The following is a 12508-nucleotide window of genomic DNA, read 5'->3' on the forward strand; positions in this document are numbered from 1 at the left end:
CTTCTGGTTCCCCTTGTCCTCTGCCCTCCTGATTTCTCAGAGATGTGTACCTAAACTATCTCATCCAGGCCACTGTGGTTGAATATCATGGATATCCCTTTGACTATATGTATTCTATTCAGCAAGGAAGAGGGCTCAATACAGAAAAATGTATACCTTTCATGCATGAATATACCAGAAACAAATACTCTAATTTATAAGTGAAACGAAGGCCAAGTAAACCAGAAAAAAACTGAATGTGTGATTTATTATATTTAAGATTGGTCTATAAGGCTTAAATATGTCTGTCATAATTAACAGTAAATGAATGCAACTTTACAAAATCAGTATTTCGATACAGTACAGGACTAAATGTGGCAACTGTGCATTGGAAAATTAATATTTCCTCAATGCAAATATCAAATTTGCAGCACCATTTAGAAGCTTCCACTAAAAATGCAAGCTGCAGTATTTATTACAAGCTCTACTCAGAACACGAGACTACCTAAATCAAGCATTAGAGAAAAACAGTGGAGTCATTCAGGCATAATATGTCAGATTTGGTACAGGATTAAAATACTAACTTTTTTTAATGTCCTGGTTTCAAATTAATAAATACAAAAACAATATAAAAATATACACCAGTTGATAAGACTGCACTGCAGATGATCAGATAGTTAGATCTCACTCTCGTACGTATGCAGGTATGTCTTTAGTGTCAGAATTTCTGGATAGCTGCGGCTCGTCTTTCGGAAGAAATCCAGACTGGTGAGCTGTTCGATGTCCCGCACCCGAGCTGTGTGCATCTTTATGAGTTCTTCCACCCACTGCGACTCGTCCTCTGAACTCTGCAGTGGAAACAGAATACAATCAGAGCCAGACTCTTCCAGAGGAGTTTCTCCAAACGGTCAATTTTCTTCAAGTCCACAAATGAGCCCTCCATACTCCTGCACCCAGAGCCAGTGTGTCTTTTTCCTTCCTGGCTTCCCCGGCTGCTCTACCACATTCCTGTTGGGAACGTGCCACAAATACCTGCCCTTGGCTGTAAACGTTTTCAACAGCAATTAGCTGTACCAAATAAATGAGACATGTGGTGTGAAAGGGCATTTGACTCAATAGGTTCTCAGAACATAAATCAAAATTACAAAAACCAAAAGTCCTGGAGAATTCAGCAATGTGTTTCTTTCCCCGCTGCTGTCGAACTACACAGGGGAGCACAGAGCACAAGTAATTTGAAATGCTCTTCTGACTTCTAAGGAAAGTGAAGAGCTGATGCCTAATGCACAAAATCTCATGGGTGCGTTCCTGGTCTTTTGAAAGAACCCACAATATCAAGTACATCGTCTATCAAATTGCAATGAATTGATATTTGAATAATGAGTTCCACTTAAAGCTGCTCAGTAGCTACACCTGGTACTTTGGAGCCCAAGAGGCCTAGGCTGGAATTGTGGCTTTATGACTTCCTAGATAGGAGACCTTGGCCAAGCTACTTAACCTCTCTAGGCTTTCTTCATTGGTTCACAAGGAAAATAATGCTTACTTCAGCAGCTCCCTGGACAGTAGGAAGAAGAGGAGAAAAAAGGGGGCGGGGTGGACAAAAGATAAAGTAAGGAAACAATGTCATGGAAAAAGGAAAGAAATCTCTTTCTGTCTTAGCTATTTGCCAAGATGGCCCCATTGGCACAAATTCCAATGAAAGACATCCGGATGTCCCACACCAAATAATTTATTCATATCTAAGATGAAAGTAGAAAGTCATTCAGGAGGAGTAGTTCTTTACATTTTAAAAATATCTTCTTTCACTTTTGAGAGAAAGAATAAGATCTGAGAGCCCTGAGAATTCTGGGGGAAATGGCTACATTCATCAGTAGACCTGAGGCAGGAGGGCCTTTGCTCCCAGAATTTCAATGGCTCCCAAGAGCCGTTCTACAAGTTGAAGGGTGGCTGTGTATCTGAGGGCTGAGTATGTTCAGAAATGCCCTTGCCCAACTCCTTCACCACCCATGGTCTCAATGAACTCCCCACCAAAGCCCGAGAACCTGCAATGGGTTTTCTCGGAAAGCTCCAACCCACACAGACCTGGACAGGGAGCTAGAGCAGCTTTTGCCAATGCTAAATATGTACCACGAGGGTGTTGGTTCAGGAAACTGATGCCTGGCTATCCCGGGCAAAATGAAGAAATAGGAAGAAATTGCTTTGCAGGCTGGGGAAGTAAGGAGTTTAACCCTGCATGCCCCACCCTCCTAACCCAAGCTAACCAAGTTCTCTGCGATTCACAGGAAGAGACAGACCTAAATATAACTCTGCCCACAACGGGACTGACCAATCCTCACTGTGACCATATAATTAACGAAGTAGGAGGTCTCCAAATGGATCAGGACCCCCTCAGAGTAAGCAGAGTGAGCATGAAGCTATATTTTGGGAGAATTTTCATATTCAACTCTTTATTTGATTTTTCAGTGGCCTAGTTTTTCTTTTGTAAATGCAATCATCCAAATATACAGACAAAGGGGTGAAAAGGTTTTTCCTAATTTAAATAGTGGCCAGCTGGGATTATAAGAATTCAAAGAAAAAAGAAATTGTCTTTTGCTATTTCTTTCCTTGGAAAGTAATTTGCCAATTTCATTTGAAGGGCATTTTCTTCTGGTTCTCACACGCAAAAATCTCGCTTAACACTAGTCATTAGGAAATACTGGCCATGCAACACAAGAAAATATCTTCTGCCTGATGCAAGCTGGCAATCCACAGAAATATTTGCTAGAGGAGACTCTGGTGTGAAATGCAAAACTAATAACATTCAAATAAAAGTTCATGCGCACCTAGGGAAGGAAAGGAAACACTTTAAAAATAAATAATTTAGAAGATAAATGCAAAAGCCCACCCGTCAACTTGCTTATTGTCTTTCTTGCTATGGACATTTACTCTTCATCTGCCTTTTCTTCCTGAATTTCTCCTAAGTAAGTTTGTGAATTCAAGCTCCAGCAGTTTTAAGGTGACCTTCAAAGCAAGGACAGGTGTCTGTGCAGGCAGCATAAGAATAAGACATATGCTTGCCATAAACTCTCCAAGAAATATCTCTAAGCTCTAAGCAGAGTCAGGAGCCAGAAAGGAGAGGAAGACCTGTGAGGACATCTGTAGATTTCACTGGTCAGTTCTACAATTTGGGGGGCTAAAGAATGCCTTTGAACTGAGTGTCCCATCACCAAAGTCCCTTGACGACAGACACACTTGAACAATTATACTCCCCAGGAATCTAGGTGTACCTTAAGTGGCCTACTATCATCTGGAATGTCTTTGTAGTCTTCTGTCTTAAAAATGCACGCAATACCTACTTTGCACATAACAAAATAAACTGTATAACTACTTGGCTGTTGGAGCTTTGTACTTCAGAATGTAAATGTACATCAGTTTTTATATATTTGTGAATTCATCTGTGGGAGGAGTAAAGGAAATCGAAGAGTATTTAATGATTAATGTGGTTTTCTTTTCATTCTATAAAGATTTGAAAATATATTTTTATATTATTTTACTTATTTGGAATTCACAGAACACACTTAAGTGATTAGGATATAACAAAATTACATTTATCATTTTTGCAACTTTTTTGTTTTCTAGGCCTTTTTATTTCTAAAAAAGATGAAAACAAATAAATTCTTGATTGTAATTACTTTAAAAAAATGCATGACAATTTGCAATTTCACTCTATAATATATGGGTTTAGTTTTTTTTTGCAAAAAATTTCACCTCCCCATAAGTTTTTAGTAAAACTGAAGTCCGAAGAAAGTATACCATGCTTTGCAGAGGCCTTACATCCCCCTGGTACACCACTGGCTACTCTCGTGGTTATGAGTAAACAAAATGGAGGAGGTCAAGCCAGTAAGTTAACGACAGCCTGCCTTTCACTTGCAGTCCCCCCTGCTTCTCCACCTCCCATCAAATTATTGACAAGATCTTATTGATCCTTCAGTATAATACTGCTACCTTCCACCCTCTTTTTTAAATTTCCAAGACCACAACCTCACTTCCAGTTCTGTGACCTCAAACCCGTGAATCTTGCCAAAGCACTTTGAGCACCATGCTTGACCCCTTCCAACTTAAATTTATCTCCCTGAAGCAGAGCCCAAAATGCTGCTCTTAGGTGTCGGCATTTTCCATGGCTACCTAATGCTGGTGTGATTGGGAAAGTTTCTAAGGTCCCAAGGTCCTGCTATGGAAATCTGATAAACTTTAAGGAGGATGGGCTTTTGAAGTCAGAAGGCTTGAATCTAAAGTTCTACTCTCCTACTAACTAACCAGGTAACAACGTATCATACTTTTCCTTTATTACCTAGAGCTTTCACAACAGTGAACGCAACGGGATTGGGGGGAAGACCATATAAGCCTGCCTGGTGGAGTAAAGAGATGATTAGAAATAATCTATGTGACCATGAGAGATGATGGACTCTGAAAAACAAACTGAGGGTTCTAGAGGGGAGGGGGGGTGGGAGGATGGGTTAGCCTGGTGATGGGTATTGAGGAGGGCACGTTCTGCATGGAGCACTGGGTGTTATGCACAAACAATGGATCATGGAACACTATATCTAAAACTAATGATGTAATGTATGGGGATTAACATAACAATAAAAAAATTTGTGAACTAAAAAAAAAAAGAATAAAAAAAAAAAGAAATAATCTATGTGGAGGAACTGCACAGTTCTTGGCTCACAACACGGACTCAGAAAAGGGCTGCAATTATTACCTCTGCCACTACGGCCACTATAACTACTACTTTTATTTTAAATTTGATTCCAAGCAACTTTTAAAACCTTATGTCCCACTATTACCCTCATTTCCAATATTCTGATCAAGCTTCATTAGCTTTCTTGGCCATATTTCAAATTTCCATTTTTTTCCTGTATTGCTTTGGGTATATACACAGCCTCCATCTTCACCCACAGCTGAAGCCATAGTCCAACAGCTACCTTGTCCATGAAGCTGATAACCTCTGGCGAAGCTATTTTTTTTAAATTCGATTAGCCAGCATATAGTACATCATTAGTTTTTGATGTTGTGTTCAATGATTCATTAGTTGCGTATAACACCCAGTGCTCATTCTTAGGGCTCTTTGCCTTTTGTAGCCGTTTCTGCACCTGTTTTATTTGCTCTGGCCCACCGCAGACCCCTGGAATAGTAAGTACGTTTAACAGACTGCTGTTTCTCCCAGAGCGCCTTACACAATTTAGGAACTGAGTAGGACTTGTGACTAAATCCCTCTTCCGTAGATTACATCCTTGCTCCTTCTATTCTATAAAGCAAAATCATGGGGACTATTACTTCTAAAATCAATCTTGGAGCACAGCCTTTCTGTCACATTAAAGAGATCTGGGGAAGTGATGTGAACTGTCCCCAAGTGTAGGCAGAATGAGTACAGGGCCAGGAGCCCACTGCATGGTTCCAATCCCCGCCCGGGGCTTTCTCATGACGCCTTCCTGCCTCCATGGACGAGTCATCTGTGCTATTTGAGAATGGGGTGACCTGTTACAACTGCTCTCATAACTAGCAGTAGATGAAAAATCTGATTTATAAAGTATATATGCCTGTGTGTACGTGTCTTTAAAAAAAGTTTTTATTAGAGACACTTTCAAACATCCACAAAAGTAGAGACTAATATAAAGAACCCCTGTGAATTCTTACCTAGTTTCAACAATTATCACAATGTTTGCTCCTTTCATCCTACCTTTACAAAGTATGTCTCTTGCAAAAGCAAAAACATTTGGGCACTTTGATCATTTGACAAAATCACACCCATAATTAGAACTACAATAAATGTACACCCCCATGCTCCTCCTCCCCACCCCCTTACACTGAAAATTGAAAGCCATTCAAACACAAAGCTCCCAGGTGATAAGCAAAGTTTTGTTTGGGTCTTTTCTTCTTTCTACTTGGTTACAGTGTATCGTCCAAATGGCTTATAGTAAGTGTGTAAGAGTTTACCAGTGGGAATCTAAATTAAGAAACAAAGATGACTCATTTTAGTGGACCCTGTCTTTGAACTCACATTGCAGCTCTCCTCATTGTCCGGTCTGTGAGGGAGGACGAAGGAGGAGACGGACAGGGGGCCGTCACACTTGTCGGCAGGCTGAGTGAAATCCAGGCAGCTGGTGATGATGCTGTAGTAGTGAGTTGGTACGGGAATAGAACTGCCCTCCACGTACCTGGAGCGGGAAGGAAAATAAAATGACCATCGATGTAGTAGCTTTCTTTTTAAAATGGTGACCAATGAATATTGCCTAAGTCACTAAAATTAACTCCCATTCAACGGAATCATTTTTCACTTCTAAGCACTAGCCTACTTCTGTATTTTGTTTTTTTTTTTTTTTAAAGATTTTATTTATTTATTTGAGAGAGAGAGAGAGAGAGAGCACATGAGAGGGGGAGGGCCAGAGGGAGAAGCAGACTCCCCGCTGAGCAGGGAGCCCTATGCGGGACTCGATCCTGGGACTCCAGGATCATGACCTGAGCCGAAGGCAGTCGCTTAACCAACTGAGCCACCCAGGCGCCCCATACTTCTGTATTTTGAACATAATGCTTTTGCTGCCTGGAATCCCCTCTTTCTCTGGACCTGGCAGAGTGGAAATGAAATTCTAGGCAAAGAAAACAGCTTGAACCAAGACTTAGAGGCTGGACATGATGAACAGATCAAGATAGTAGAAACGTAAGGCTGGAAGAGTCAATAAAAAGCCATAATTTGGGGCGCCTGGGGGGCTCAGTCCATTAAGTGTTTGCCTTCGGCTCAGGTCATGATCCCAGGGTCCTGGGACAGAGTCCCACATTGTGCTCCCTGCTCTGCCTCTCCTCCCCGCTTGTGCTTTCTCTTGCTACCTCTCTTTCAAATAAATAAATAAAATCTTTTTTTAAAAAAAAAAGCCATAATTTGGCAGCTTCTGAGGGCCAAGTTGTGGGATTTGGGCATTATTGTTTAGGGAGTAAGACCTCATCGAAGGTTTCTGTGCCAGGAAGAGTCATCATGAGATCCCACGTTTCAGGAAGATAGCTTGCACAGAATTGTGTAAAGTGGACCTGAGGGAGGAGACACTGGAGCTAGGGGAGTAATAAGCCCTTTCAAACCACAATGAGATGCTGAACTTGGTACAGAGAACTCATTTACTCAAGGAAATACTAAGGACTGATAAGCTAGTGATGAACCTAGAAATTAAAAAAAAAAAAAAAAAAAATCTTTTCCAGTAAATTGAAGTACAGAAACTCACAATTCCTTACCTGGTTTTCTATTATCTTAATTTTAATCATTTTCAAAATATATGATTGAAATGATAACAATTTTGGCTAAAAACTGTTAACAATGATCAGCAATAAAATAAATGTACGATTAAGATGAAATTTCTCTTATGGATGACAAAAAAGGGAGTAAGATAACTCCTATTTTATTAATTATATATATGAAAAAATAGCTTTTTATTCCTAATTATCTGTAAAGCACAATTAAACCCTCTCATATTTTATGCCACTCTCTGTTTCATGCATGTATAAAATTAAATGACTTCTAAAGAGGGGCGCCTGGGTGTCTCAGTTGGTTAAGCAGCAGACTCTTGATTTCAGCTCAGGTCATATCTCAGGATTCTGGGATTGAGCCCCATGGCAGCCTCCCTGGCAGGATTCTCTCTCTCCCTCTGCTTCTCCCCTGTATGCACTCTCTCTCTCAAATAAATAAATACATCTTAAAAGAAATAAATGACTTCTTATGAATTTATTATATTTGTATCTTCTTGCCTTCTCCACCAAACTTTAAGTTCCTTCTGAGCAAGTATGCCTTATCTTTTTATCTCCCCAACAGTATCATGGAGAAGGATAGGAACAACTAGATTTGACCAAAGTCTATATGGAATTTCCTATTAAGATATACTGACCCAGGGGCACCTGGGGGGCTCAGTCGGTTAAGTGTCTGCTTTCAGCTCAGGTCATGATCCCAGGGTCCTGGGAGTGAGCCCCACATCAGGCTCTCTGCTCAATGGGGAGTCTACTTCTCCCTCTCCCTCTGCCCCTCCCCCTCCACTCATACTCTGTCTCTCCCTTTCTCTCTCTCAAATAAATAAATAAATAAAATCTTAAAAAAAAAAAAAAAAAAAAAAGATATACTGACCCAGAAAATCTAAGGGATTCCAAAAGTCCCCCCCCCAAAAAATGGAGATGAGGGAAAATTATCATCTTTCCACTGAAGAGTTGTTAAAGAATAAATGACAATTTTTTAAAAAATCTTTTGGTACATTTCTCTCATGCAATGGAAAAGTGCATTTATTTACCGCAAAACTCCATTCCCTTCCAACCACCATTACCACATTTAATCAAAGGTCCCAAAGCACTGAAGAAATCACAAGGAGATTCAAGAGCAAAAGATATCACGGGTATCAGCTCTTCTTGAGTGTGTGAATATTTGAAAAAGAGCCTTAAGTGAGCTCTTAGAATTTAAAAGTATACACTGAGTAGAAATGACAAACTTACTGTTTGATTTTGTCCTGTGTGTCATGTAAGCCATCGTAGTCATAGTCAAAAATTGGTCCACTTATCACATTAACTCCATTTCTTTCTGAAGCATATTTCTTCACCAATACCCTTTGGAAATAATTCCAGATTCCTGTGGGGGGGGGGGGGGGAAATCCATTCTTCATGAACAAAACTCCTTGCTGTGGTCAAATTCTCTTTAGGTTGCATTCTACAAGCCAAATGTCACAAGCCAAGAGACAGCAGAGCTGTTGCGATTCTTGAAAGGAATTTGCCCTGAAATACCAGCTGTGTGCATGTCATTTATGAATCAGCAGAGAGAAAGGTATGGAGACATTGGTAGGGGAATTTAGCTCACCTCGCCCAATAAGTCAGGGAAGGGTTCCTCACTGATGTGGCTCCTGAGTTCTGAAGGATAAGTGGGTATTTTCTAGGCAAAGGGGTGGAAACACAACAGGCAAAGGGAACCGTGCGTACAAAAGAGGAAGTACAGTGTTGGTGAGAAACTGAAAAAAGGCCTTAGTCTACCTTTTCTTCCTTCATGATCTCATAGATATGCTTATTTTCAAGTTTGTATCTCTAGCCCTGACCCTTCCAAGGAGCTCCAGACGTGTTATTCAACCACGCATTTCATGGTCCTCTTGAATACCTAATAATCATGTCTAGCAAAAAAATTATCCAAACAGAATTCTTGGTCTTCATTGCCAATCCTGCTCTAGCTCTTGGCTTCTCCATCAGTTAATGGCACTCACTCACTCACATGTTCAGGTCCAAATCCTAGGAGTCATTCCTGATGTGGCTCCTTCTTTCATATACACGTTGAACAAGCCTTGCCGGGGCCACTTCTGTAATACTCTCCCATCACCCAAATCTGACCACCTCTCACCATCTTCACTGCATCCATCCTGTCTCAGCTACTATCTTCTTTGCAAAGAACTACCGCAAAAGACTACTTCCCAGATCCCAGTGAGAAACTCTTACTTCTATGCAGCCCATTATATAATAGCCATTTGGATCATTCTGCACCATAATTAGATTGTATCACATTCTTCCCAACTTCCTATTCCTAACATTCCAGATGATGTATCACTGCAATTAGAATAAAGTTCCAACTTCCCATTGTGGCCCCCCCTGTCTACCTGCATGACTTTACTTCCTACTTCTTTCCCCATCGGGTACATGGCTTTCTTCCTGCCTTCCTATTTGCTGAACTTGTTTCAGACTAAGCTTTTGCATTTGCTCTTCCTTATTTTGGGAAAACTCCCTGATCTGTGCATGTCTGCTTTCTCCTCCTTCACTCATTTCTCATTTTCAAGGTCATCCCTGGAGAGGACTTCCTTGCCCACCTTAGCTCCAGTTTATATTATGGTCAGTCAGAATAACGGAGAGGAGGAGAGTGGGGGAAAGGCGAAAGAAGGGAATGACAAGAGGACAGGAAAGGCACATAGTGAGTTGGTTCTGAGATGTTAGGTTTAACTTAACTACACTCTACTCTACATGGGGGTTGTGAGGTTCAGGCTATCACTTCTTATCTCCCCTTATTAAAAAGCACTTGGCTGTTTTTCTCATGGTGCTTCTACTGTTCTTTATACCTTCTGATACTCTACTCTGAATGAGAAAGAGCAGCCCACCAGAGCCAAAATGCCACAGATATTTGTAAGAAAGAAAGGAGGACAGTGGGAGAGAAGTTCAAATGTTAAGCACAAAAATTGGGAAGGCAGAGAGGGAAAGAAATAACAATGAGAACAGTCAAAAGGCCAAACCCACAGACATGTGGCATGTGAAAAAACCATTCCCCTAGGGAAGAACAGCGAGCCCTCTGTGAAAGGCCTCTTGCCATGCCAGCCTCAGGGTGGTACCGTGTGTTTCCTTTATTACTGCTTGGTCAAAAAAGCATCAGTAAAGAATAAAGAAATCCAGGAAATCCTGATTTGTGGAAATTGAATGAAGATGCATTCCATGTAATATTACAACAAATATATCTATGTGGGTTTCTGAAACATTTCTCAGTTGGGCCTAAGAAAAAAACCAGGAAATCTCCTTTTAAAAGCTTACTTTAATTTTTACTCATAAGCAAAGTATTCTACCTTGGAATAAACCTTCATTTACTAACTAGGACATCAAATAAACATTTTTTTTTTCTCTAGACCATGTTGGTCATTTCACCAATGTCAAGTTGGGGAAGCTTGCCACTGTTGATGACACTCCACAATCACGTGTTTGGATTCTGAGACTGTATTTCAGCCCCAAGAGTCCTGTAATACAGCCAGTGCTCCTTTGCCAAGTGGAAGTAGGTAGAGGTGCTTCCTATTCCTTCCTTTCCTATAAGCATATAAGTCTCTTCACTGTAAAGGGAGGTAAAAGTTATTCCAGAATGCTTTCTCTATGTTTGAATACATGGATGAATAGATGGATTGATGGATGGGTGGGTGGGTGGATGGATGGATGGGCAAATGAGTGAATTCTTTGTAATTGGAAATAGAAAATGGACTATTCTGGCCATTGGACAATTAAATCATAAATCCATATAAGCAACAGAGATCATACAATCAATTCTCATAATTTTATAAATGAGAGGTTAAATGACATTTTTATGATTACATAGCTAGTGGTCATACTCTGGGGACAAGAACTTGGTTTTGGGGGCTGGGCTCTCTGTACCTATACCATTCACAGCATCATTATTATCCATAAATATTTATTTATATACAAAGTAATTATGGGTGTTCAAAGAAACTAGAATAATTTGCAAAGCCCTAAGACCATCTGAATTTAATACTCTCATAATTCAGAAGACCCTTTAAACTCTTTCTGGGTTTCAAGGTCAACATTCAGAATATATCATCACCATCTACCCTAAAAGAGAGAAGTGCTAGTGGCTTTTAATTTAACATTCAATAAATAAATATAGGTGTTTGTTAAATGTCAAGTGGCCTCCAAAGCACAAAGAAGACCCTTCTTACACCAATATAATGAACACTGAAATAGATGGAACACCAGTTTAGAAGCAAAATACAAACTTGGTTTAGTACAGTTTCTGTCATTTATGAATTGGGTCATTTCTTGTGACGTTCATTTTTCAATTATAAGCAAGGGACAAACAACCTACCAACCTCCTTCACAGATTCATATTTTGGATTAATGGTAGAGAATTTACATGAAAGTTCTTCAAAAATTTGGGCACCTGGGTGGCTCAGTTGCTTAAGGGTCTGCCTTTAGCTCAGGTTATGATCTCAGGGTCCTGGGATTGAGCCCTGCATCTGGCCCCCTGTTCAGCGAGGAGTCTGCTTCTTCCTCTCCCTCTGTCCCTCCCCCCGACTCGTGCTCTCTCTCTCTCTTGCTTTTGCTCTCAAATAAATAAATAAAATCTTTAAAAAAATAAAGTTCTTCAAAAAATATAACAGCTAAACACGTGAAAGATACTATTATTATCAAAATTAATATAGAGGTAGAAAAGGTAAGTGGCAAATTTAGAAATATTTCTTTTCATAAGTAATAGTTTACTAGGTAAAGATCAGACTTACGTTTGAAAGCAGGGTACATTGGAACCATATTGGTTACAAGGAATGCATCATATTTAGCTTCCGGTGAAGAGCTCAGATCTAAACATTAGGCAAACAAATAGTGTCCATTACTTACCAAAATCTACACCAATGAAAAATCAATCTTCTAAAATGGTCCAAACATCATGAAGTGAATGGTGAATGGATCTATTCCTTTATTTCTACTTGGTCCCTACTTGATAAGCATTTCCTCCTTCTTCTCCCACCCAATGTCTTTTCTTTACCAAGAGCTCTCTCCCCAAAATCTTTACAATGCTTTTTCCTCCTACCTAGTCTTGGGTCAACTACATATTATGTAAAAGAATTCCTTGATTTCACTAGCATAATTTGGACTTAAAATATGTCATCAAGCCACTGAGAATAAAAGAGCTTCCCATATTCTTAGGTGATCACGTGTATAGTATTTAAAACATTAATGTCTTAATGATACACTATTTCACTTTCAGAGTCCCACTTAATGATGTGAGGGG

The 12508-nt window shown here is 40.0% G+C and overlaps 1 protein-coding gene across 9 annotated transcripts in view; it reads right to left on the minus strand.

Annotated features, from left to right (window-relative positions):
• Window positions 1-227: 227 nt before the first annotated feature.
• ENPP2 (ectonucleotide pyrophosphatase/phosphodiesterase 2) overlaps window positions 228-12508 on the minus strand; it is a 110542-nt gene continuing 98261 nt past the window's right edge. For all 9 annotated transcript variants that reach the window (XM_032416129.1, XM_032416124.1, XM_032416128.1 and 6 more), the window contains 4 exons: window positions 12000-12077; window positions 8476-8608; window positions 6017-6173; window positions 228-827 (listed from right to left, as the gene is read on the minus strand). In XM_032416129.1, coding sequence (XP_032272020.1) covers window positions 657-827; window positions 6017-6173; window positions 8476-8608; window positions 12000-12077 — 539 coding nt within the window. In that variant the 3' untranslated portion in view covers window positions 228-656. The remainder of the gene's footprint in view (window positions 828-6016; window positions 6174-8475; window positions 8609-11999; window positions 12078-12508) is intronic.

This window comes from Phoca vitulina, unplaced genomic scaffold (genome assembly GCF_004348235.1).
Source record: "Phoca vitulina isolate PV1807 unplaced genomic scaffold, GSC_HSeal_1.0 scaffold18, whole genome shotgun sequence".
Lineage (NCBI taxonomy): Eukaryota > Metazoa > Chordata > Mammalia > Carnivora > Phocidae > Phoca > Phoca vitulina.